The sequence below is a fragment of the Phoenix dactylifera genome, chromosome 17 (genome assembly GCF_009389715.1).
Source record: "Phoenix dactylifera cultivar Barhee BC4 chromosome 17, palm_55x_up_171113_PBpolish2nd_filt_p, whole genome shotgun sequence".
Classification (NCBI taxonomy): domain Eukaryota; kingdom Viridiplantae; phylum Streptophyta; class Magnoliopsida; order Arecales; family Arecaceae; genus Phoenix; species Phoenix dactylifera.
The window spans coordinates 8,492,647-8,518,529 of record NC_052408.1 but is presented as its reverse complement, the minus strand read 5'-3'; the positions used below and the strand labels follow the sequence as shown (position 1 = coordinate 8,518,529).

The 25,883-nt window shown below is 39.9% G+C and overlaps 3 protein-coding genes and 1 long non-coding RNA gene across 5 annotated transcripts in view; 2 read left to right on the top strand and 2 right to left on the bottom strand.

Annotated features, from left to right (window-relative positions):
- The first annotated feature begins 6,539 nt into the window (after window positions 1–6,539).
- LOC103706414 (tricetin 3',4',5'-O-trimethyltransferase) lies at window positions 6,540–11,114 on the top strand. Its single transcript, XM_008790507.4, has 4 exons — window positions 6,540–7,036; window positions 7,836–8,146; window positions 8,250–8,314; window positions 10,607–11,114. The coding sequence occupies exons 1-4, from the start codon at window positions 6,606–6,608 to the stop codon at window positions 10,901–10,903; spliced, it is 1,104 nt and encodes a 367-aa protein (XP_008788729.2). The 5' UTR covers window positions 6,540–6,605; the 3' UTR covers window positions 10,904–11,114.
- A 5,746-nt stretch (window positions 11,115–16,860) lies between these two features.
- LOC103706415 (E3 ubiquitin-protein ligase ATL4-like) lies at window positions 16,861–17,818 on the top strand. Its single transcript, XM_039114879.1, has one exon. The coding sequence runs from the start codon at window positions 16,876–16,878 to the stop codon at window positions 17,536–17,538; it is 663 nt and encodes a 220-aa protein (XP_038970807.1). The 5' UTR covers window positions 16,861–16,875; the 3' UTR covers window positions 17,539–17,818.
- A 1,356-nt stretch (window positions 17,819–19,174) lies between these two features.
- The window catches only part of LOC103706416 (agamous-like MADS-box protein MADS3), a 48,723-nt gene continuing 42,014 nt past the window's right edge, over window positions 19,175–25,883 (bottom strand). Inside the window, exons 5-8 of one of the 2 annotated variants that reach the window (XM_039114877.1) lie at window positions 23,825–23,866; window positions 19,974–20,015; window positions 19,745–19,878; window positions 19,175–19,553 (exon numbers count right to left, since the gene is read on the bottom strand). In XM_039114877.1, the coding sequence (XP_038970805.1) occupies window positions 19,448–19,553; window positions 19,745–19,878; window positions 19,974–20,015; window positions 23,825–23,866 (324 nt within the window). In that variant the 3' untranslated portion in view covers window positions 19,175–19,447. The remainder of the gene's footprint in view (window positions 19,554–19,744; window positions 19,879–19,973; window positions 20,016–23,824; window positions 23,867–25,883) is intronic. The other variant, XM_039114878.1, reaches the window with a different exon arrangement.
- Window positions 20,383–23,816, bottom strand: LOC120104204. Its single transcript, XR_005506672.1, has 2 exons — window positions 22,140–23,816; window positions 20,383–20,900 (listed from the first exon to the last, which is right to left on the bottom strand). It is a non-coding gene; the product is annotated as an uncharacterized LOC120104204 (long non-coding RNA).

Genomic DNA, 25,883 nt, shown 5'->3' with positions numbered 1-25,883 from the left:
AACCACCCTGATAGAAGCATCTCAACTATTCTACGATGTATTGAACCTTTTTTTTTTACTTTTTCCTTTTTCTTTTTCAGGTGACTCTTTCCCCTTTAAAGATACATTGCTCAACCTTTGAAAAAGGTTACACTTACCTTGTTGCCCTGGGCAAAGGTTAGCATAACTGACAAACAAGATTAACAATAAAGTGTATTACTGACCAATATATCACAATAATGAGTTTGGAGTCACAAATTTTTCCTGCACCAAGCTACTAGAAACTTATCCATAATATGTACACTCTACATGGATTATATATGAAACTATTTGTGGTAATTTCAACCAGTTCCGGCACTTTCGAACTGAAATTTTAATACCGCAGAATTCATAGGGCTCTTATGTAAAAACACTTCCTATTCAATTTGATCAGCTAAAAAATTAATGTTACAATTTTAGCATACAACCCACAAGTTGTACGTGCACAAGCTGAATAATGGTTGCTCTAGTTAATAAGATATGAAGGTGGCCTATAAAAATGGTAGATAAGTATTTTATTGTTGTATACTTAACATTTGCCATCTTTAATGTCTTATTATATACTTATTTGTTATAGAAGTTATTTTGTACATCGGTGACTTTGCTTTGTATGATATATTATAACTTGTTATTGTATACTTATTTGTTAAATATATATAGTATTTAATGAATTTATGTATTATATATTACTGATACTAATTTATGTAAACATTAAAACTTGCACGCATCAAATTTTGTTAAAGAGTATGATCCTGAATTATATTGACATAATGAGCATATAATTAAGTTATAGATTATGGTGCTCTAGACTAACCATGTTGTCGATGCCTACCACAGACCAGAAATGTGGTATTTATCGATGCCCTGCCACAGGTCGAAAGTATGTGTTCGCTATGCTCATTTTATGATTATGATATTTTTTGGCATATAATCTATATAAGTAATAGTTATTATCATTATAAAAATATGGGTTTGTAGAAATACTTACTGAGTTGTAGAGCTCACATCTAAGGCCGGTCCGAGCATTAGGCGACCGAGGCGGTCGCCTAAGACCTCGGATCCCAATGACCAAGGAAGCAAAGGCCCCGAGCCAATGATCAAAAGAAAGCAAAGGCCCCGTATAAAACGGGAACAGGAGCTAGAGTCTTCCCCCTTGATGGAAGGGTCGTGGAGAGAGTTTCCTGGCCTGCAGAGGGGCAATTTGGGAAGTTGGGGACAGTAGTTTTGTTTTGGGTGGAGAGAGAGAGAGAGAGAGAGAGAGGAGGGATTTGGTTGGCTTGATACACATCTGAAGCCACTCGTATCTTTCATCCCCCTCTTTTTTGGTTTTGGTCTTGGTTTTCCTTCCCTCACATTACTCCTGATCCAGCTGGGCCATCAGGAAGAAAGATAGGGTGATTGGAGATGGACTTCTTGGAGGGTGGAGATTCTTTTAATTTTCTCCTTCGGTTTCTTCTCCCCTCTTGGTTGGTAGAGAGAGAAAAGTAGGGAGGTTGGAGATTGAATGGCTACTGTGCTGTGAGGTTGCAGTTGCTGCTTGGGTACTCGCTTGAAGGGGAGATGGTGGGATGGGACTTTTATTAATTAGATGGAGTGAATTTTCCATAATGCCCCTACTTTCTCCTATAGAGAGGGCCCTTTCTGGACAAATTCTTTCCTTTACCTTGACCATGAAGTGCCATAGGATAACCTTTTCCTATTCTGCACTTGCTTGACATGGTAAACATTACTGCCAAGCATTATCTCAGTTATTTAATCAATTTTATGGACTTTTCTTTAGTGTAATTACTTTTCCATGCCTCCATTCAAAAATTATATTAAACTGAAAAAAAAAATTATCGATTTCATTCATGTATCTTCCTTGAAATAATATGCTTGATAGCTATCTATTTTTAATATCTTTTTTTAAAATATTTTATATTTATTAAAAAAATTTATTATTAAAAAAAAGGCCTCATTCACTAAATCCGCCTTAGGCCTCCAAATGTATTGAGCCGCTTCTGCTCACACCACTTTTTTTCTTTTTCTTTTAGAGTTGGAGAATGCTTAGTCTTGGATGGGTCAGACGTAGAGTTTGAGTGATGAAGTCCTTAATTAGTTTAATTTCAAACGCCAAACGGATAATTGAATATTTTATAATCAAACCGGTTTGATTATTTGAATACAGTGAATTTATTTAGTTGGATTCTTTAGCTATTATCTATTCAATTTTTAGATACTCATTTATCTTAGACCTTGCATGATCTCTAGCCGATCTAAGTGATGGATCTAGAGTGTGACAGAAAAAATTCGTTTTTATTAAGAAGAATAAGGAGGCTTTCGAGCATACAATGGTCGACCATAATCCATATTTATATGATCTCAGCTCATGACTCGACATGTCGATGAGGGAAATTTCTAATCAATGGGCGCCCACAAAATGATTCTTAGATATTAAGCACGAAGGCATGCGGTGTAGTCTCACAAGCGCCACTAGTGGTGGTTTTTTGGACCCACTCTTGTTAAAAGGGTGATTATGGCTAAACCCATACTTCACAAACACGTTTCCATGATACTCATATATCTTGCACCTTATTCACGAAATGGCCCACTTGTGTAATGTTTTTCATTCTTTGAGTGTAATGGCCCGCAGGATGTTGCAAAATGAAAATATTTGCTAGACTTCTCTCAGACAAAGGACAGAACAGTTGTTAGGCACTCACATCTTCTGGAGGAGGGAGTTCCTACCGACGACGTAAATAAAACGCTACTTATGATATCAAAGCCTGTCAACCACTAGTTATTAGGAGTCACATTCGAGGATGCAGAGTTGATCCTTTCCAAATGGATGCGTGACATGAAAAGGTTATGCAGGAGCATTTTTTTATTTGTTTATTTTATTGCAGGTCTGCCAAAACTCTTTGGAATCATTCTTAGGAGCTGGGGTTCAAGGGTAGAGCAGATCCTGTTTACCATAGGGACTTAAAAAACAAAAACAAAAAGGCTATAAATTGGCTGGGATGTGTTGATTGTGGCCGGCTGGGGGAGAGGGTGGAGATAGATGATTTTTTTTTTGAAAAATAATATCTAAATAAGGATGATAATTTATGACCCGTTATATCAATTCGGCTGGCAAACAGTTTATTTTAAGATTGTTTGGATTTGACATGAATAAATTTAGGTTATAGACGGATTGACCCATCTTAACCTATTTATTAAATGAGTTAGGTTGAGATTTAGACCTTTAACTCATTTAATTTATTTTGACCCGTTTAATAGTTAGGTCTTATTTAACATGTTTAAGATACATTTAATCTTTTTAAAACCTACCTAACCTATTTTATCTTATTTAACCCGACCAACTTAACTTATTTAAATATATTTAATTCGTTAAAAGTATGTTTAACCCATTTGGCCTAACTTCACATATTTAATAAACATGTTATATGGGTCGTATCGAAATACCTCTTTAATAAATCAGTCGGATTCAAACTTAAATTTTTGACTTATTTATTAAACAGGTCGGATTCAGGTTGACGAATTTTTGACCAGGCCCATATCTGATCTAACACATACCCAACCTGACCCGACCCAACCCGATTCGATTGCCACACCTATATCTAATGTTGTGGGTATCATCAAAGAAGTGGGGCTTGATCTTTTGGTCCGAATGGGCTAATTGGGTTTCTATTGAGAATGTAGTATATATATTTTTTTTAAAATCTCTTTATTTTGTATTCTTCTCATCAATATTCATATTATAGTTTTCTAAAGTGAATTTATATTAATGCCCATCTTTTTTTATAAGCTGATTCCTTCCTCTGCAACGACAAACTACCATCTTCAGCGAAAACTTCCATGGTTGCTTACCCTCTCTAGTGGTCAGCTATCTCTAGTCGGCTACCAGACCCCTCTTCCCCTTCCCCTCCCCCTCTCTTGCTATCACCTCTCTCTCTTGTATTGTCCCCCCCTCCCCCTCTCTCCATGAATGGATTCCCTTCTCGCTGCTTCTCCCTTTCGGGTCCCCCTAGCCTAAGTTAGCTTGGGAGTACCCCTCCCTACTAATTCCTAGTCTCCTTCCCTCCTCTCCTCTCCCTTTCCTTCCAGTCGTGCATCTCTCTCTTAGAGTAATGCCCCTCCTTTCTTTTCTTTCACCTTCTTTACCCCTTTATTTTCTTTCCTCTCTATGCCCTCCCTATTGGACCCCATTCTCCTTGCAAGGCCTCTATTGTGCCCCCCTTTGTATGTGTCTCTTCTCCTACTATTTTTTCTTGACTTCCCCTCTAAGCCCCACTCTATGTTGTTATATGACTTCTTGATTTTTTTGATCTAGAAAAATCATCAGACTCAACGTAGATCATTTTGGCCACTACAAGTGGAGCTGGATAAGATTTAGGAGCAAGATTCATTATATTAGAAAGTTGGTTTGCGTGCCAACTTTCAAATGCCATAACTTGGCTGTAAAATGTGTGATTGAAATTATCTTTTCAATACAAAGATAATTTTTCAAGCTCTACAATGCAACGCCACCTTTTAAGGATAATATATTGAGCGATAAAGCTCCAATTCCATCATTTGGATTTTGAAATAGACTGGTTAAATCAAAAATTTACTTTTAAAAAAACTTTAATCGGATGTATCTCCTAATCCAGAAAGAATTAGGCAGTGCAATCGAATGCAAAATCGATGAAAAGTCAGAATCTACCTTCTATAGATTTTAGCTTTTTTTATATTTATTTTTACTGATCATGTCTATTTTAGAAAAGCCGAATCTTATTAAAACTAAAAGAGCAATCAAATCTAAATTATATAAGAGTGGACCTCAATACCATAAGTAGAAACTATGTATCACATTTTATTATTCATCAATGAAAGAAAAGAAAACTTAGATTCTACTTTCAACAACTTTCTATTTTTTCTAAATTTTTTTGAAAGATTCGAGTTGAGCAAGTTAAAAAAATCCTTTCTCCTCTTCTCTCCCACTATATCTCTTTCTGTCTTGTACTTTTCTGTTTTATCTTTAATAAAATTCCTATGAGACTCTTCCCATCCTTTTCCTCAAATATTTTTTAAAAATTTCCTTTTGATGCGTAGAAAAAAAAAAAAACCTCAGAATGGATGAGATTTACGAAGCCTGTAAAGCATAGTCATGAGCATACCAACTTGCTCTTTTTGAAGCTCAAGTTCCCAAGCAGATCGAGCTTTGAATTCACAACTCGAAGACCTTGACTAACGGGGGCTGAATTGAGGGTTTTTGATACCTTTCGAGATTAAATACTCACCCTAAACTCAAATGATAAGAGTTGGTACTCTCCAAACTAAAATTCATTTTTCTTCTCCATAGTTGAGCTTGTAGGGTAGTTTATAATATAATAAGAGCAGTCCATCCGACTCTGAACAAGTAAAATGGAGTAGTAACCATGGAAATGCCGGTCCAATTGGCTTGACCAAATCACACCATGCCACCTGATCATCCAGACAGAGCTAGACATGGAACAACCGACATTGCTTATCCTTTACTCTCATCAGCATGACAGTACGAGGCCCCACATAGAATCATACATGTTGATTGTGACAGGGTAGTGGCATTAATTCTTACTTACCTTGGACTTGGAGAGGACACCAATGTGGGTCCCATGTAATTGGGTGCACCAATATTTTCCTGTAGGTGGAGAATGACCCTGCCTGTCTTCTTGCACAAGCATAGAATTCCCAGTGGCGAGAGTTTTTCGCCCACTTTCCGTTTGTCAGAGCCCAAACTAACCCTTTTGCAACCACGCCACTTAACAACGATGGATTGCCAATAAGATCCCCACTAGGCACGCAAAATATCTCCACCAACCGCAACGGGCATCTAATTTGGGAAACGCGGTTCGGAACTATTGCTTACATTGGCATTTTCCGTTTGGCAGGCCTCTAACGTGGAACAAAAGTTGGCAGTTTTTTTTGCTATATTTCCCCTGAAGCCCATGTTTGTTCCATAATTCAGAAAAAATAAAAAAATCGCATATAGCATCCTCTTTCTCCAACCTCACATAGTTTAGAGAAGAAAATATATAAAATAGATCCTCTTTCTTTCATGTTCGATCATGCATAATTGAATGGATCTCACATGGTACGGAAATATCCATGTGCTTCATATTTTAGAGACCGGATCACATTAGGCGAGCGTAGAAAATGTGAGAGGTTCCCAACTCAAATCATTCAAGGGGAGAAATGAAGTTAATATCTGAAGTCAATTTATCAAAGAAAGGAATAGTTTTCTTCTGGACGGAGCAGATCAAAGTCAAACGAACACACGGATATAATCAACTAAAGTTCAGTCCAATCCTCGGGAAACGCGTGCTCCGGCCAATTATGAAAGCTGCCAATCCTTTCCCATACCGTTTAGTCATTTACCGAATAAAAAAAATAAAAAACATCAAGTTCTAAAATAATTACAAGTCCCCGTCGGTAGGTGGCGCGGTTGTTGGACCCAAGGCCCTATAAACCCTCTCCCTTGAGTCCCCCTTCCTCCTCGCTCAGTAGTCCTCTTAAGATACAAGAAGAAGAAGAAGAAGAAGAAGAAGAAGAAGAAGAAGAAGAAGAAGAAGAAGAAGAAGAAGAGAATGGGGTCCATTGAGAAGCAGGGGGTGCCGACGATGTCGCTGGAGAAACAGGCGGCGGACGAGGAGGCGTGCATGTACGCACTGCAGCTGGCGAGCGCCTCCATCCTGCCGATGACTCTCAAGAACGCCATCGAGCTCGACGTCCTTGAGATCATCGCAAAAGCCGGCTCGGCGGCGAAGCTGAGCCCGGCCGAGGTGGCGGCCCAATTACCTACCAAGAATCCGATGGCCGCGGCCATGCTGGACCGCATGCTCCGACTTCTTGCCTCCTATAACGTTCTCACTTGCTCCGTGGAGGTCGACGCCGATGGGAAGCCATTGCGGCGATATGGCCCGGCACCGGTGTGCAAGTGGCTGACTAAGAACGAGGATGGGGTGTCCATGGCCGCGCTGACCCTCATGAACCAGGACAAGATCCTCATGGAGAGCTGGTAAGAGATAAAGACAACCATTTCTCTAAAAATTAAAATCCTCTCTAGCTCAAGCACAGATCGCGTTTCACGTCTAGAAATACCTTAATTTCCCAGAGTGTCATATCTGGGATTGGTGGACTGGAATGAGTTTGAGACCATCTCCAGCCTTGGGATGGGTCTGTATCTTTCGCCCTCTTTGAAACCACCATTGGTAGATCTCAAAGTAATCTTTCCTTCATCATTTATTTATTTGCACAAATCTCAAAGTAACTAGTAGATGATCCAACGATGGATTTATGCAGGAAAAAAAATACAGCTATTTTCCCTTGGTTGGGAAACGAGGTTCATGGCGTAGGTTTGAAGCTTCCAATTTTATTCTCTTGTCGTCTAGTACTAGAGAGTTACTTTAGGATAAGAACGCAAGATAGCATACGCAGAATAAACTTCATTACAGCCTGACAAACCATAGCTTGTCAACAAGGCTAATAAACATAAGATTAGCCAAAATAACGATCATAGATAACTGTGAAAAAGATATTCGATTCTATCCATCTTAAGACAAATATTCTGTCTATCAAGACAAGATTTTGAAATATTAAACACTTTGGGATATCTTGAACCTTTGGAACATGTTCTAAATGGCTAGATGACAATGAAAGAACAAGCTCGAAGATGCTTTGTCATCCATGGATTGTTTCCTATCACAATTGTTTTTTCATGATGCTTTGTCATCCATGTAGCTCTTATATAGAAGAATTAAGAAAAAAAATTAAACCTCATGATTGATCTTGTAAATTATCTTCAACAACAAAATTAGGTACTACTTAAAGGATGCGGTGTTGGACGGGGGAATTCCCTTCAACAAGGCTTATGGCATGACGGCGTTCGAGTATCATGGCACCGACCCCAGGTTCAATAGGGTGTTCAATGAGGGCATGAAGAACCACTCTATCATCATCACCAAGAAGCTCTTGGAGTTCTACAAGGGCTTCGAAGATGTTAATGTGCTCGTCGATGTCGGTGGTGGCATTGGTGCCACCCTCCAAATGATCACTGCCAAGTATCCTCACATCAGGGGCATCAACTTTGATCTTCCTCATGTCATCTCTGAAGCACCACCATTCCCAGGTTTGTTGTACTTGCTAGACCCTGTTTGTGTTCTTTCTGATTGCTTTGTCATGAGAAATTCCCTCAGATTCATTGGGTCCTACATGGCGTGATTTTGGTGCAGATGTGGAGCATGTTGGTGGAGACATGTTTGCTAGTGTTCCTAGCGGGGATTCTATTCTCATGAAGGTCAGTTTTGCCAACTACTTCATGATAGAAGTTAAAATGTTACATATTTAAATTAGTATATGTTTGTATATATTGGAGTAGTTTTGGTTAGGTACACGGAAGAAGAGAGGCCTAGACAATCAAATATAGAGTATATATAAAGCAAGAGCTGAACTAGTTTTTTAAGAGGCTTTTGCAGAGTATATATTACTATATGTATGACTAATGTGCAAGTGAGATATGTCCTTTTGGGTAGGTGAATCATCATTTGTGTTTATACTGGGTGCAAGCAGGTCAACTTAGGTCTAGAATGACTTGCAAATAAGCCCTGAAGTTAGAAATTTCTAAGTTGAGTCATAAAAATGGTGATCACAAAGACACATGGCATGCCAAAATTATGGAGCAGCACAGTACGTTGTCGCTATCAACCTACATCATATCCTTTGAAAATTCCTTTAAGAAAAACAAAAGCAAATTGAGTATTTGTTAGGATCGTACATCGTGGTTTATACTATATCCAATTTGGACCAATTATCTCGAGCCCTTTTTCATGTTCGAGTCTAATTGTCCAAAGAGGACCACATTAGCCTGCCCAACCTAAAACCACTAGAAAATTGCAGAAGCACACCACTATAAAATTGTACAAGCAATCTAGTGATTTTTGCCGACAAGCAATCTAAAAACACTAATTGAATGGTGAAATTTAGGTAATTAAAGCAAGTGCACAAGCACATTTCCATGGCAAAGTCTCTTTAGTCTAATTGATGTTACAAAAGTCTCCCAGAAGTATCACTTTTCTAATTGTTGTTCACATTGGCCGTCCAATGTCTCCAAGCCATTCACTATCAGAAGATCAAGAATTTAAAATGAGGTTTGCTGAAAACTTGGCTTTAGTTCCATAGAAGTCGCATTCACGAGTTTGGAACCTGTAAACACAAGACGTTCTTATCCTTCTTTCTTTACATTTCTTCTTTCTTTTGGGTAGGCAAGTGGAGCAATGCTTCCACACCTCACAACCACAAACACGAGGCCTGACCTAATCTTGAATAAAATATAAGCTAGCGAAAATGATTAACCATCCTTGTCCAAGCTTGTATCAAATGATTATTTGAGCTGGTTTTAACAAAAATTAGTTTCCATGCAAAGAGAATGGGCGAGATTAGGTATAAATCAAGAAAACCAATGGTCAATGTAGCATGGGCTGCATGTTTAGTCTAGGCATAGGCGAAAGCAACCTACATTTATATGGAGCTGCACCATCCTTGACAAATAATCTCCAAGTAAAGTTCAAATTATCTTATTCTTGCCAATGACTGCAGCGAAAATAGTTTTTTTTTTTTGTCGTAAATCTTAAAGTTTCACTTGTGCTCCAACTCATTTGAAGTGAAAATTATCTTTGCTTTACAATGAACATAGGAGTAGTGAATGCACAAGTTACAATCCCCTAGGCATGGAGAATGAAATTTATCTATAATAAATTTTTAAGATAAAGAAGAGAGATCCACTTGCACTATAATTGTCATGTCCACAGCTCGGCAAGAGGTGTGACTATCATGGAAATCCCTATTAGTTTTAAATAATAAATTCTTTAAATGCTAAAGAAATAAATTAAAATTTGCAATTGGATCACTAGTAAAAGAATCCTAAAGACTTGGACACATAATCTACCCTATATAGGTGTCTTATCCAAAGAAATAAAAAAGAAAAAAGAAAAGAAAAAATCTATGCTGTATAGAAGTGCCAGAATATCTTTCCTTGGAGTAGTTAATAGATATAGATTTTTTTTTTTGTTTTTGATAGACACACACACACACACACAGAGAGAGAGAGAGAGAGAGAGAGAGAGAGAGAGAGAGTAGCTAGAGTTGTTAGTTTTGCTTAATATAATTCCTTCAGTAGGAAGATTATTTTATGATATTCTATAGGTTTTTTTCAACTTCCATGTGCATTGGAACTAATCACACCTGCCATTATATAGACATTAAAATAGCATGAATAAAGACGTAGCAAAATACAATTGCGGGTTGAATCGGTCAATATCAACTTCTGGTATTGGATTGAGATGCTTCCATCCTTCTGCATCCTATATGTTATATCTTATCTCGACCACTCAACTCCACTTCAGATGTCTCCGACTGGCTTGGTGGAAGAAAAGAAAAGTCCTCGGCTAAACATCTTGGGCCAATGGCTTCACTTTTGACTTGATCATTACCTCCAAAATGTTTTTTTTTTTTTGGCTTGCAACCTTCAAACCAAGAACTATGAGTACCCTAGATTTAGCAACTAATTAAGGTTGAATAATGTGATTTGCAGTGGATCATGCATGACTGGAGCGATGAACACTGTGCGAAGATCTTGAAGAATTGCTATAAAGCTCTGCCGGACAACGGGAAGGTGATCCTTGTCGAGTGTATCCTTCCAGTAGCTCCAGAACCAACTCCTTCAGCACAGGGTGTCTTCCATGTGGACATGATCATGTTGGCTCACAACCCTGGTGGGAAAGAGAGGACGGAGAAAGAGTACCAGGCTTTGGCCAAGGGAGCAGGCTTCACAGGGTTTAAAGCACAGTATTGTTTTTCCACTGCTTGGGTTATTGAATTCACCAAGTAGATCGGAACATATATACTTTGTTTGATCTTTGCTTGTGTCGTCGATATTTGGTTGTTGGTTTTGGTTGAAAGTTCTTCACTCGAATCCTTGGTGTTGTCATCATAATAAATATTGCTAAAGAGCTGTACTGTTGTTTTAATTCCTACTTTTGTTTATGTAATCTATTGTTTTCCTACTTCTGTTCATATATATTGGTTTTGTTCCTTTGTAAGTGGCCTGAGTACAAACATATATAATAGGATTGGCTCCATGCCAGCATTGCCTCAACTAAGAAGTATCGGTCTAGAATATAGATATGCAGCTATCAAGCATCCTGCTCGGTCTTTTAATTAATTTTGTGAAAGAAAGTATTGTAAGACTACACATATCCAATCTGATTAACTAATGCTGTTATCACTGAAAACAACTGAAAAAAACTCCAGTTCCTTTCATATGCTAATTAATATTAGTTCTTTCTCTTGTAGAGAACCAAGACATCAAACAAGTACTTCCACAGATTACATGAGACCCAAGCCGGTCTATGGTTTTAGGCATGCTAATTTTGCAGAGCACAGAAGTCTTTCTGGAATTACCTCAACTATATAATCAGAAAAATTGTGGCATTTCTAATTTCTTTTCACGCCGGCCGGCCGAAAGGTCTGAGCCTTGACCTAGTACAACCCCGAAAATTTTAAAATGGTTATCGGTTGCCAATTTGGCTACATAACTTGTTTCTTTTTCCAAACCGACCTTGGGGGTTCGAAGTCATTATCATGGATCTTCTCTAACAACGTTAAGATGCACAACAAATACTTTAAGCATTCGAATAATAAAACTTAGCAAGCAAAATTGGTGAGCTATATATCCACATATTACATGTGTATGTCTTTATTGACTAAAGAAGCAAATTGCATAATATCAACTGCCGTAGGAAGCAAATGTGCTAATCTCAATGCTAGAATTTGATAAGTTCGTGGCCACGGTCAAATGCACTGTAGGCTGCATCCTTAGTCTAGTAGAGACAGTGCCAAACCTATGCATGTGTGCAGGTGAAATAGATTTACATACACCTACACCCAATTTACACGAAAAATTATATCGAGCACTGCGTACATCATGTGGCTATGAACCATGCCAACTAAGTCGTCTGATTTCAGTAGGCTCCATTCATCATGTATGCATCTCGATGATTGGCCCATAGAAATGAGACGACATGATTGGCATGGTGTACGGTCATGTTGGTATATGTGGTGCAGGATATAATTTGCCCAATTTACATAGTGTTTGCATACCAGAAGAGAGCAGGCAGGTCGGTCCAATGAGAAACAAGCCCAAGAGTAATTAATCTATTCTGGTTGGATCCCATTTAACAGGTTGGCATGGTCACTACACTTGAGATGGTAAATATTGCTCTCAACAGTGGGTTATAAGCAAAATGTCAATAAATGAATTTTGAACTAGTTTCCACGGTCGCATGACGAGACTAGTTGGAATCTTAACGTAAAGTATTTTACATATAACCCTCTACATAATATTAAATTTACAGATATATTTCATTTGTTTTGTTTGAACTGGTCTCAGAAGACTGCTTGACATGACCAGCCCAAAATTTATATGCAACTCGACATGACCACGTTTAAAAAGACTAAGGTCATAATTATATACAAATAAAAGAAGAGAACAATAATTACGTGCAGGCCACCATGAACCGCGGTGCTTGTGGTGACTTAGCACTGTCAACCCTTGCACATACACACAAATAAAATAATAATAATAATAATAATAATAATAATAACTTAAATTCACTCTTAGGTGAATAATGTCCAACCTCTTTGTTTTCTTGCTCAGCAGCTGATGTGTGTATAATATCAACAATAAAAAGAGTGCTCATTTGTGGGCACACACGAAGCATTATTTGATTATTTTTTTGATCTTTTAGGACTAGAATGGGTGGGAATTTCAGATAAAAAATCAAAGAATAGCGTGACTCAAGCCCAAGTTATTCATACCAAACTCCACGACTTTACTGACTGCACTAGTTAACACTTCTAATAGTATTAAAAAATAAAATATATCGTCAATTTGTTTGTTATTTATACCGAGTCATTAAAATGATGGATGGTAGGGCTATGCATTATTTAGTGAAGTCAAAATTTCAATGGACCAGACACATGGTTATCCGGGCTTGAGCCTAGGCCCGAGCCCAGCCCGAATTATCCATTTGGGTTGCATTTGGACCAAAAATAGATTCGTCCTACACCCGATTGAAGTTTAATATTTTATAATATTGCTTCACAACTAAATGAGCTAGTTAAAAATTTAGCTCTTTCTTATAACATAAGTAAATGACACATGATACGTTATTTCCAATTAAACCTATTTTAATTTATTATTTACTTTCTCATTCTTCTTTTAAATAATAACAAACAAAAATAAATTGATTCGGGCTTGAATTCGGGCTCTATTTTGGGCATTATTTGGTCTCGGGCTTGGTCCGGGCGCTGGCTGGGCTAATAACAAATCTGAGTCCAGTCCGAAAAATAAATGAGCTCTATATTTAAACCCCAATCCGATTTAAACTCTTTTGAGCCTAGTCTGAAGCTCAACCCAATGTTAGCCCGGTGTGATGGGTTTCGGGCCTGCCTGATCCTCTGCACACCGCAGGGGATCCTAATTGCACTCCATAATAATAGATGGATGGCTCGTATAGAGTTTAAAAGAGAAGCGCAAATGATTGCCAATGTCAAGGGAAAAGAGAGGGAGAGAGGGAAAAAATTATTACTCTATTCAATGAACGGTAGTTGGGGGGGCTTTATATAGAGTGATAACATGTCAACTAATACATACTGGAAGACTAAAAGAGCTGAAATTGAGACTTATGATGCGAGTGGTTTATGCAATATCTATTTTATGAGCTAACAACATAACCTTGAGTAGGGACTCTGGGATGGTTATCATACATATTAGTATAAAGTCAATAGAACTGCTGATTGGGTTGCTGCTCATATGGCCAACCATAGTAGCACCGCATTACGAAAAGTTTTTTCTATTTTGCCTCGATACATCTAGGAGAATATTGTTATGGTTGATATATACGAGTTGTTTGTATTTGAGGACTTTGTAAAACCGTTGTTACGGGCTTACAGCAAAAATAAATAAATAAATAAATTGTGATAGAAACCTGCGTTGCGTGAAGCTTTTCTGAATGATAATAAAAAAAGGTACTAAAACTTCCAATATTTCGCGGATTTCCAGCAAGTTAAGTCCTCTCCGTGCTGGGTTCCGGTCCCCCACCGGGCTCCCGTCTGCCCTTCCGTGACCAATGTGGGCCCACCCAAAGGCAGACCCAGTTTGGCTCGGTCTGGTCTTCTTGCGCAGCAGTTGGTGTCCCCCCCACTTGTCACCTTTGTTCTTTTCGCTTTAATCATTAAACATCAACCAGCAAAAAGATACATATAATGCATTTGCCACTTTGTAAACATATATCTTTAATTAGCAGCACTAAATTGTCTTAAAGCTATAGCATTATTTTCGTGCTTGTTGTAACGACCGTGTGATCATTTGTTTACTCCCACACTGATTATTCACTAGATAGATATTGGGTACTTATACAAGATTAAGAAATCCAAATAATATCTTTCGGCTAGCTATTTTGAGCGAGATCCTGCATTGTTATAAATGATATCAGAGCGGACTCAGCCCATAACCTATGTAGACTAGGTGACATTGCAGCACAGATCTATTGAAGCTGACCACAGCCCGATTGTGGTGTTTGTAATTAGATTTGAATGAATTTGAATTCTTAGCTTGACGAGGACGTTAGGGCTTGAACGGAGAAAGTATGTGAAGACCCGTGCGGGCGTTTGTTTAGTCCTACATGTTTATTTGCTGGGTAGATCTTGGGTACTTATATAGGATCAAAAAACTCAAATAATACCTTCCAGCTAGCTATTTTGGGTGAGATTTTGAGTTGTTATAAATAGTATCAGAGCGGATCCGGTCCATAACCTATATGGATTAGATGACACTATAGCACGAATCTATTGGGGCAACCACGATCCGATTGTGGTGTTTGTAATTAGATTTGAATGGATTTAAACCCTTAGCCTGACGAGGACGTTAGGAATTGAACGGAGGAAGTATATGAGGACCTGTGCGGGCATTTGTTTAATCCCACATCGGTTATTTGCTAGATAGATTTTGGTTATTTATACAAAATCAAGAAACTCAAATAATATCTTCCGGTTAGTTATTTTGGGTAAGATGCTGAGTTATTATACTTGTAGTGCTATTCTTCTACCAACAGCTACGACTTCTCTTCTTCCATTAGATTAAAAAGGCATCGTTGCACCATGACCCTCCTTATGTGCACCAAGCACAAGGCTTACACCATTAACAATGTCCTAATGGCCGCATCCTTTATTTAATTAAACGTAAGAAGGCCTAAGAAATGCCACCTCTTAAATAATGTTTTCAATGATGCTAAGATTCGCGTAGTCGCCCATTTGGCGCGCATTCCACTGTTTTATTATATAAACATTGTACGGTTAATGAATCCAAAGCCAATGAAGTAAAAAAAAAATATATATATTCATGCACCGCCTTTTCTGGTATAGTACTGATTCTAATTTGTATATAGAGATAGCTGCACCGTCCTGTCACTCAAAATATAATCAAGGCTCTTCTCTCGTGCCTCCCAAAGAGTCTACAGGAAGCTTCTCAGGTTCAAAAGAACCAGCCATTTGAGTTCACCAACATTAAAACCAAACATTGAAAGCATAATTAAGGCTCACTATTATAGTATTATACTATTCTTTTGATACAACCTGCTCATGTCATGCTTGGGGGTGAGTGCGCTACTTTGGTTGCCTCTATCTTATCTTGTAAATGCTAATACTATTGATTGTCCTGATATAAGAAGTTAATAAAATTGAGACCTGTCTCGCTTACACACACACACACAAATAGGAATAGTATTCTAGGTCGCAATTAAATTTGATTATTACTATTGCCTTGTGACCTTGGTAAATTTTAAGATTAATTAAGACGGCTTGAAAAACATAAATTACAGTCTATAAAGACTGAATACATGCTACACATATAATAAATCTATTATTTATTTATAGATTACTACTGATTTATATATTTTATTTTAAGGTGAAATCATATTATTTGTAGATATAAGGATGTAGATCCAACCATTATATGCTGCCATGTAGTGGGCCATAATAGCTGTTACAGTACATCGGTTAAATAGTTGACGGAGGCCATGGTAAATCAGTAAATTTTTAGCCAAAGAAACGTTCATAATTCCAGCGTCCTTCCTCTCGTACCTCATTCTTTTTCTCTACTCCATGTACTCCTGCATCTCTTTAATATGTAGGTTTGACGTCCCTATCTCTTTTCTCAAAAAAAAAAAAAAAAAATCAATATACCCTAATAACATTGACAATACGGGTAGCCAGCCATATTAGCATTACGAGAACACCTGCATCCATTGAAATAGCTATAATTATTAGGTCTATTATTATCATCGCAAAACAAATTTATAATATATTAAATATTTGGAAGCAATAGTTTTTTTTTTGTTAAACGGATACAGCCAAAAAATTTGAAAAATAATAAATTTCCAAATACAGTAAATCTCCATGGCTTAGTAATTGCAATAATCCATCTCAAAAAATAATATTAGGCACATAATTGTACACATCATGGTGTTAAATTTGAAGATGGTATTTGCGGATGTGTATTTTATTTTATATTAATTGTGTATCAGATGGACCTTAGGTATGTATTTAAAAGTTTAGATTATATATATACACACACACTAGAAGATATTGATTGTTGTAAGTTTAGATTATATTTTTTTTTCCCACACAAGGTCCAATCAATCAATAGCTCCAAAAACAGGCAAAGGCCGGCAGTGGGAGAGGACGTCAGCAGCAGTCGTGAAGTCGTCTGTTTGGTTCGTACAGTAAAGGACCAGATGTCACATGGCGTGTCAACCATCTCTACTTCCTCCCAACTTCACAACAGCCTTCCTATTATTTATAGACCCCACCATTCAACCCCTTCGCCATTCTCTCCTCATCACCACCCACACCCTTTGTTCCTTTGTCACCACCATATCTATTCTTTCCTTCACCTACTTCCTCCAACTTAAGCAAGAGCACAACTATACTCCCATCTCCATCATGGGCTTCCCTTCTGTTTGTTATTGTGTCATCCTTCCGAAACCTCTGATCCTTGTAGTCCAACTCCTCGCCCTTCTAAAGCTCGCAGTGGCGATGATCCTCTACTATCTTGGCCTCACTTCATTGCCTGAAGACTACGGCTATCCTCTCTCGGCAACCGACTTCTCGGTCCCATCGTCTCTTCCGAGCACCCCTTCGGCGATCAAAAGCGGGATTCCGGTCGTGAAATTCTCGAGCTTTCGCAGGAGTTCATCTCAAGGGGAGGAGCCCACCTGTGCTGTTTGCTTGGGAGAACTGGAGGCAAGGCATGAGGTTAGGGAGCTTGGCAACTGCTGCCATGCGTTCCACAAGGGGTGCATAGATAAGTGGGTGGACAGGGGTCAGGTCACTTGTCCATTGTGTAGAGCCCAGTTGTTGCCCAAGGGAAGGGATGAGAAAGGGATAGCCATTGGCTTGATGTGAAGCTTTGAAGATGATCATGACGCATGTTTGTCAGGAATGGTTGCTGAGGGGGGTAACAGTGGTCTTGTGCACCCCCACTTCTTCTTTTTTTTTTTTGCCTCTGGACCACTGAATCATGTGTGCAGTTCTAAGTGATGGTGCATTTCCTTCTACCCTTGACGCTAGGGAGACCCAAGTGTTTCTCTATTCATTCCTGCAGAAGGTTAGGGAGTATTGTATGATGAGTTCCACTTCCAAAGTAAAATAAATAAATGCTGGTGCTCCTATTTGAGAGATGCAATGGATCGCATTGCCTGGGTCCCAGTCCAAATAGCTTGATGGCAGCCAAGGATAAACAAATTGCTCTGCAGCATTTTCTAAAACCAAACCCATTTCATGGGCTCGACCATGTCAAACTTTGCTCTTTTCTCTTAGTTAACAAATGAAATAGATGACTATGTTATCATACCGAAATCAAAACAGAAAATTAAGAAGGAGAAAAAAGTTTTGTTTTCGAGTCAAGGACAATCTATTAATTTTCAGGCTGGACCTTGCTCACCCTTACGAAGCGCCCTTTTTTTTTTTTGCTTTGAAAATTAGGGCCAGAAAAAGACACGTTCTTGAAAAAGAGAGAGAACTCAAAAACCCCAAAGTCCAAGCCAGGAGTAGGAGATGCCTACCCTGCTATTTCTAAATTTATCCTACAGGTCTCGCCTATCAATAGTTTAATAGCTTGCGTGAACAAAAAGGAAGTGTACCTGAGTATTTTAATATTTGATCTTTGCGTTGGTAGAAGTGAATTGGGCATTGCCTTCGATCATAGACAGGTCAAAGATATTTTCTCTCTAAAAGACCAAGATATTAGCAGAGGATTCATCCGAGACGTTCGATATTCATCCATACACAATTTTTGCTTCAATTTTGATACATAGTTGACCCTTCTAACTATTGGTTCTAGGATGACAACCAAAAACCAAAGCCCGGTCCAAGTGCAGGAACAACGAAAACCACCATCTCGCTCTTTCCTTTCTTCGGTGCGACCTTTTTCTTTCCAATGGATGGGGTTGGGGTGCATAAAAACCTATTTTTTGAGTATGCCCAGGAACAACTCCACTTTTGAAAGGGAGCTGGTAGATCTGTATGACTTGAAAATGGTACATACACGCATCAGAAAAAAGGATCTCTGCGATAATGTATTCCAGAAATTTGGTAAGCCTGTTCAAATCCTGGCTCTTGAGACTAATTCTAGAACAGTACTCGGGCTGATGGATGATTGATCAATTCTTATAAGTTCGAATGATGAAAAATTGATCTCATAGGCCTGCAGGATCGACACTTTCCTGGTCTTTCCAGTTCCAGTGCCTCCTCTAAAACAACCTCAACTTTGTGAAAGCAGCCACACAGCCTCAAGGAGAATGAAGTCAGATTAGAAGTTGACTCTAATTTGGAGATCATAACCTCTTGTCTCAAACATTTTCAGTACGGTCATCCATATTTCAGGAAAATTCTACTTAAACGCCATCAAAAGACTATGAGTTAATAGAACAAGAAACAAAGGGACCAGATTTTCATAGTGCATGTTAATTGGTTAAATTCCGGTTCACACAATTTTCAACATGAAATTTTGCAACTATGCATCACCATCCACCAGTCTTGCTTTTATGGTTTAATTACTACATCACCGAAAATGGCATTCTTCGTAAGCGAAAATTACTACAGAGTCAATGTTTATACAGTGAGCAGGTTTCACAACACAATACTGAAGTTCAGATTAAGCAAATAAACAATCGATTAAAAACTTATGACAGACAACACAATACTGAAGTCCAGCTTTAGCAAACAAAAAACTGCTTAAAGATTTCAATCATTATTTTTCATCAAGAAGGCATCTCAGTCTTTAAATACTGGTGTTGATACCCTATGTCTAACGTCAGGGATCATGTCCATTCTGTTCAAAGAACCAGCCCTGCATGAAATTATTCTCCACAGTATTGTTCCTTGAGGTGGTTGTTTCAGGAGGGAAAAAGTGGTGATACCTATAGAACAATAACTCTTGTAAGAACAAACTATCTCTGTAGTTTGGAAAAATAAATATAGAAGAAACTAATTTCAAACTTGAAAGATTGACCCAAATGAATAAGTGATTCAGCTCGTGGGTGGCTCTATCTTTTAGCAAATGACTTCCTGATCTCATCACCAGCAAACTGTGACAAAAAAGGAATTATACCCTATTTGTAGAGCGGGTTCGCAGACCATCGTGTTGGACTGAGAATGATGCAAAGGGAATGGATTGCCTTCAATCATGGTATTAGATTCCAAAGATTCTTGAATGGCCCTTAAGGAGCATCCTCCAGACTCAAGCTGAAAAAATAAGAATAGAAATATAGTTACATGGTATACAAATAGCAGTGCAGGAACTACTATATTGCAAGTGCTCTGTCTGATTAAAACAAAACCTTATTTTTGAGCTCCCTGTTGATGTCTTCCAAATGATGCTCCTGACAGTTCAACACACAAATTAAATGATATTTATAGCATAACATGGTAAAAATAATCAAAATAACACATATGAAAAGAAACACAACCATTTTAAATATCAACATGTTATCATTATAGCAATGAGCAATTTAATTACAATCAATGACCTGAATTAAGCATAAAAAAGCTCAAAGAATATCAATTCTTTGATTATTTCATAAGTAGATCAGAATAATTGTAGTTGCCTCCCTATGGTTATTTAGGCTGATGCTTGGTCTTCAATAGGTTTATATCAAGGATAGCCATACCGTGCTAACTTGGCAAGTTCAGGGCATGCTAAACCGGATGGGTTGATGCAACCGGTTTATATATCAAATTAACTTTTGTCTAATAACCCTGTAGAGTAGACAAAAAGAAAAGGAAAAGAAACTTTTGCTTATAGTCGCCCATCCTGCCGTGAAATCGGCAGTTGCTTTCATTCTCCCAAAACCCACTAAGAAGGCTGCAGGCCTCTTTCAGGCAAAATAATACGAGTCAGCCAGAGATCCTCCCTTGCAAGTAGTTAACAATGCATATTGATCACATTTCAGCTAAAATATCTGAATCCACTTTGGTGATAATAAACAAATTTTCATCTCTCATAACAACAGGCTCGACAACTCCAATACCTATGGCTTGGCACTAGTCAGCTAAAGCCGGTAAAAATCTTACCATATCATCTCTCAATACAGCCACAGAACCAGCTCCTTCATCTTAAACATGTACAACCAATAGTGTTTAACTTCAGCCGGTTCGGTTTAGACATTTTTTGTGAGGACCTGTGTGGGCGTGTGTTTAGTCCCACATTGGTTATTCGCTGGGTAGATCTTACTTACTCATACAGAATCAAGAAAGCTAAATAATACCTGTTGTGGGGGGGGTGCACCCGAATTTAGTCCCACATCGGCTAGTAGCGGAAAGGTTCTGTGCCTTAAATGGGGGGTGGAAATCCTTTCCTCTCGAGGGCCCCTCTAAGGTGAGACAAAACCGTGCGGGCGACGTCCCGCCAATCCCAAAGCGGACAATACCACATCGGCTCTGAGCTGAGCTGCTCCAGCACTCTCTCACGACCGAGGGCCCCTCTAAGGAGGGACAAAACCGTGCGGGTGGAAAGGGCTAAGGCCCGCGGTGATTGTCATTGGGCCAAGGCCCTGGGCGACGTCCCGCCAATCCCAAAGCGGACAATACCACATCGGCTCTGAGCTGAGCTGCTCCAGCACTCTCTCACGACCGAGGGCCCCCCTACGGGGTGACAAAACCGTGCGGGTGGAAAGGGCTAAGGCCCGCGGTGATTGTCATTGGGCCAAGGCCCTGGGCGACGTCCCGCCAATCCCAAAGCGGACAATACCACATCGGCTCTGAGCTGAGCTGCTCCAGCACTCTCTCACGACCGAGGGCCCCTCTAAGGAGGGACAAAACCGTGCGGGTGGAAAGGGCTAAGGCCCGCGGTGATTGTCATTGGGCCAAGGCCCTGGGCGACGTCCCGCCAATCCCAAAGCGGACAATACCACATCGGCTCTGAGCTGAGCTGCTCCAGCACTCTCTCACGACCGAGGGCCCTTTTGTGGGACAAAACCGTGAGGGCACCAGTCTCCCCCCGTCTGCGCTGGACGCACGGGCCGGAGCGCCCAAAGCGGACAATACCTCGGGAGGAACGCAGTCCTCTTTCTCTGCTAGCTTAATGTGGGCTAACTGTTGCGTGAGGCTCCGGCCAAAGCGTCCGTCCCCGCAACAGATTGGCGCTAGAGGAAGGGCTGCGCCCCTTGCCGCAGACTACCCCCTAGGACTGGGAGGCGCCACAGGAACCTTCCCGCTAGGGGGGCTATGTTGTGGGGGGGGTGCACCCGAATTTAGTCCCACATCGGCTAGTAGCGGAAAGGTTCTGTGCCTTAAATGGGGGGTGGAAATCCTTTCCTCTCGAGGGCCCTTTTGTGAGACAAAACCGTGAGGGCACCAGTCTCCCCCCGTCTGCGCTGGACGCGCGGGCCGGAGCGCCCAAAGCGGACAATACCTCGGGAGGAACGCAGTCCTCTTTCTCTGCTAGCTTAATGTGGGCTAACTGTTGCGTGAGGCTCCGGCCAAAGCGTCCGTCCCCGCAACAATACCTTCCGGCTTGTATTTTTGGGTCAGGTCCTGGATTGTTAGATTTTCTGAATCATCTCTCTCCAAGTTTTTCCTTTTATCAGCATTTGACTACAAATTCCTCTATCTAGGGACCTAAAGGACATTCTCCAAATCCAATCTCAATTATACCTGCTTGCAGCATTAATCCAAAATCCATGTATTATTTTAGTGTTGATCCTTTCCCTCCAAGCATGGACACCATGTTAAAGGTAGATTTTCCAAGCCACCAGCTTCACGAGCTCTTCCAAATAACAGAACAGAGCCTCTTTGTATTTCCTACCAGAATTACATCATTCAATTTACATTTAGTTCTAGTTATACAAGTCTAGAAATTTTCCTTATAATTTAGAATATATACTACATCTTTAGGAAAATGCCACTTAAAATTTAGAGAGGTAGATAATTCCTAAACTGTCCATATCTTTAGGATCACTTAGCTTATCCCAGCTAAGATTGGCTGTTGCACCCACCTCTATTCCACAAAAAAATCTTTCAGTGTCTTCTCTACATCATTTCTGACTTTCCTTGCAACCTGGGTTGCTTCCACTGCATATATTAGAAGTATCTGAGGAATAGATGCTTATTCTAGCGTCCTCTAAAAGTTCTCCATGCTTTCCATTCTGCTAATAGCCTAATATTCTTCAGAACCCTGCTTCCGAGGGGCATAGAAGCCACCGGCTCTTAGCCTCTCACTTGCTTCAGGGACTTCAGCACAATTATATATTCCTTCAATTTTATGACATTAATAAATGTCTAATTATCTTTAAGAGTCAATGGTGAAGTGTTGAAGAGAATCCACATCAACTTGTCTTGTCCAGACACTCTTAAATTCTTGCATTATAGCCTTGATATTCTGACATTGTTGCAGTTAAGCATTAAAAACCAGTAGGTGGTCCTCGGCATAAATAAACACAGGTGATTTATCTGGCTTCTACTACCACTATTAACACCTTGATTCTTTCAGCTTCCTGTTTTTAATTTTACCAAGCACCTGTTAGAAAACCCCCTTCACAAAAATGAAATCATAGGGGAATATCAGTTGTTCCTGTTGAATTCCATGCTCATCATGGACGTGCCCAGGTATTTTTCATTGATTAAGACAGGAAAACGATGATTAAAGTGCCACTTTTATCAAGAAGGAAAATAGTCACCCTTAGAAATCAAAACTTTCAAATGTTTTGAGGAACCAGCATGAATTCATAATTTAGAATGTTAGTTAACAATGACATAGAGGAAGAGGAACCGTTTTTTCCCAAACTTTTTCCTTTCAGCTCTTTCAAGTATAAAATGCCATAACAAAGTGATTACAAATATTCTGTAGGACATCTAGTTTCCCAAGGTAATCGACAAAGTCTGAACAGAATTAATCAAGATACGCCAAGGACAATGATGACAAGGTTGAAATTCATGTCCACTAGATATTCTACAGAAGTTTATAACATGTGGTACTCCTTTTTTTTGGGATTGAAGGGGAGGTCAGGACCACCCAAAGGATATGTAGTAATCAATATATGAAAGAAGGTTTTCTGAAAAAGAAAGGAAATATCAAAGAAAGAAGAATTCTAACAAACCATATTTGATATATTCTGAATAACAATAAGATATTCCAATAGATCTCATTTTTTAACTTTATTTTCTAAACACAGGTTCATATTAAGTTGCTTACTTTTTTCTGAAGTTCTTCCATCTGGTCCAGCATTTTCTGTATCTGCACTAAAGCAGTAAATAAGTGTAATCTTGTCATCTAGTAATAATCTCTTCTCCAGTACTGGAGAGTTCCTTAAGAATAAGAACACAAGATAGCATATGCAGAATAATCTTCATTACAAGCAGACATATAGCTTGTCAACAAAGCTAATAAACATAAGATTAGCCAAAATAACGATCATAGATAACTGTAGAAAGGACATTCTATCCATCTAAGACAAATAGTCTGTCTACCAAGACAAAATTATCAAACAAGATTTTGAAGTATTAAACACTTTGGGATATCTTGATTCTTTGGAACAAGTTCTAAATGCCTAGATGACAATGAAAGAACAAGCTCAAAGATGCTTTGTCATCCAAATAGCTGTGGTGAACTTAATCACTAAATCATGGATTGTTTCCTTTCGATAGTTTCGACAGCATAGATCAGTTATAATGTGGCAGGTAGTCTGAAACCTTGTGGATTGTGCTAGAAGTCTTCGTCATCCCGATTGCGATGAAGACTCCCTCCCGATCGCAATGAAGATCGGAAGTTCATCCTGATCCAGAGACCGGCTGGATAAGGCCGGGACTATCTATTTAAAGACCCTCTCCCTTCTTCTTCGAGTTCATCCGAGATCGAGCCACCAATCCCGAGCTTCTTCTTCAATCTTCTTCCTTGACCTATCGCCAGAAGGAGCCATCGGACCACCTCGCTGGACCAAGGTAGGTCTTCCTCTCCTTCTTCTTCTCTCTCTCTCTCTCTCTCTCTCTCTCTTGTGGTATTTTAGCTGAGTTTCGCCCTATTTTGGGCCGGCGAATCGCCGAAAAACCATTTGAAATAGAGGTGGCCTGTTACGGTCTATTTTCTCTCACCGTGGGCCGCCGGCTACCGTAGATCGCCGTCCACTAAGGGCGGCCATGCGTCCTTTGACCCGAGACACTACCACAACCTCTGGCATAGTTGTTCTGGTGCTAATGGGGGGAAGAAGTTCCCCTATTTCACCAAAGAAGAAGAAGGAAAAGAAAGAAAAAGAAATAGAGAGACCATCTGTTAGATTTGATTACCTTCGATCTCTATTGAATCATATGTGTCCTAATTCGAGCATGATTCCTTAAAATCACCTTGCTCAAACCGACCCATGCAGTCGAGTATCATTGCCTGATTGACAATGCCTTTCATCTATCCTGAATTGGGCATGAGGTAGTATCCCCTGATGCAGGGACGGCATTCTGCCGGAGCCTCACACAACAGCCTAGCCCACATTAAGCTAGCAGAGAAAGAGGACCGCGTTCCTTCCGAGGTATTGTCCGCTTTGGGGGTCGAGCGTACCCGGAGCCCTCCTCACGGTTTTGTCCCACAAAAGGGCCTTCGAGAGGAAAGGATTTCCACCCCCATTTAAGGCATGGAACCTTTCCGCTACTAGCCGATGTGGGACTAAATTCAAGGCCCCCTCCCCCACACAATATAGCTCCCCCAGCGGGAAGGTTCCGACCAGGTTTTACCCCAATGGGCCCCCACAGTCCTAGAGGGTAGTCAATGGAGAGAGGAAGCGCCCCTACCTGGCGCGCCATCTGATGCGGGGACGGCATTCTGCCGGAGCCTCACACAACAGCCTAGCCCACATTAAGCTAGCAGAGAAAGAGGACCGCGTTCCTTCCGAGGTATTGTCCGCTTTGGGGGTCGAGCGTACCCGGAGCCCTCCTCACGGTTTTGTCCCACAAAAGGGCACTCGAGAGGAAAGGATTTCCACCCCCCATTTAAGGCACGGAACCTTTCCGCTACTAGCCGATATGGGACTAAATTCAAGGCCCCCTCCCCCCCCCCCACAACATAGCCCGGCCGGGAAACTTCGGCTCTTAGAGGACGAGATCTCCCACTTTGAAAGATTTGACTTTGACTCTGGCGTTATAATATTGCGCCGTTTTTTGCTGATATCTCGCCATACGGATTTAGGCAGCTTTCCTCGTTTCCTCGACCAGGTCCAAGTTGTTCTGGAGCTGCGAGGAGTTGGAGCCATCGTCGTAGTGTTCTATCC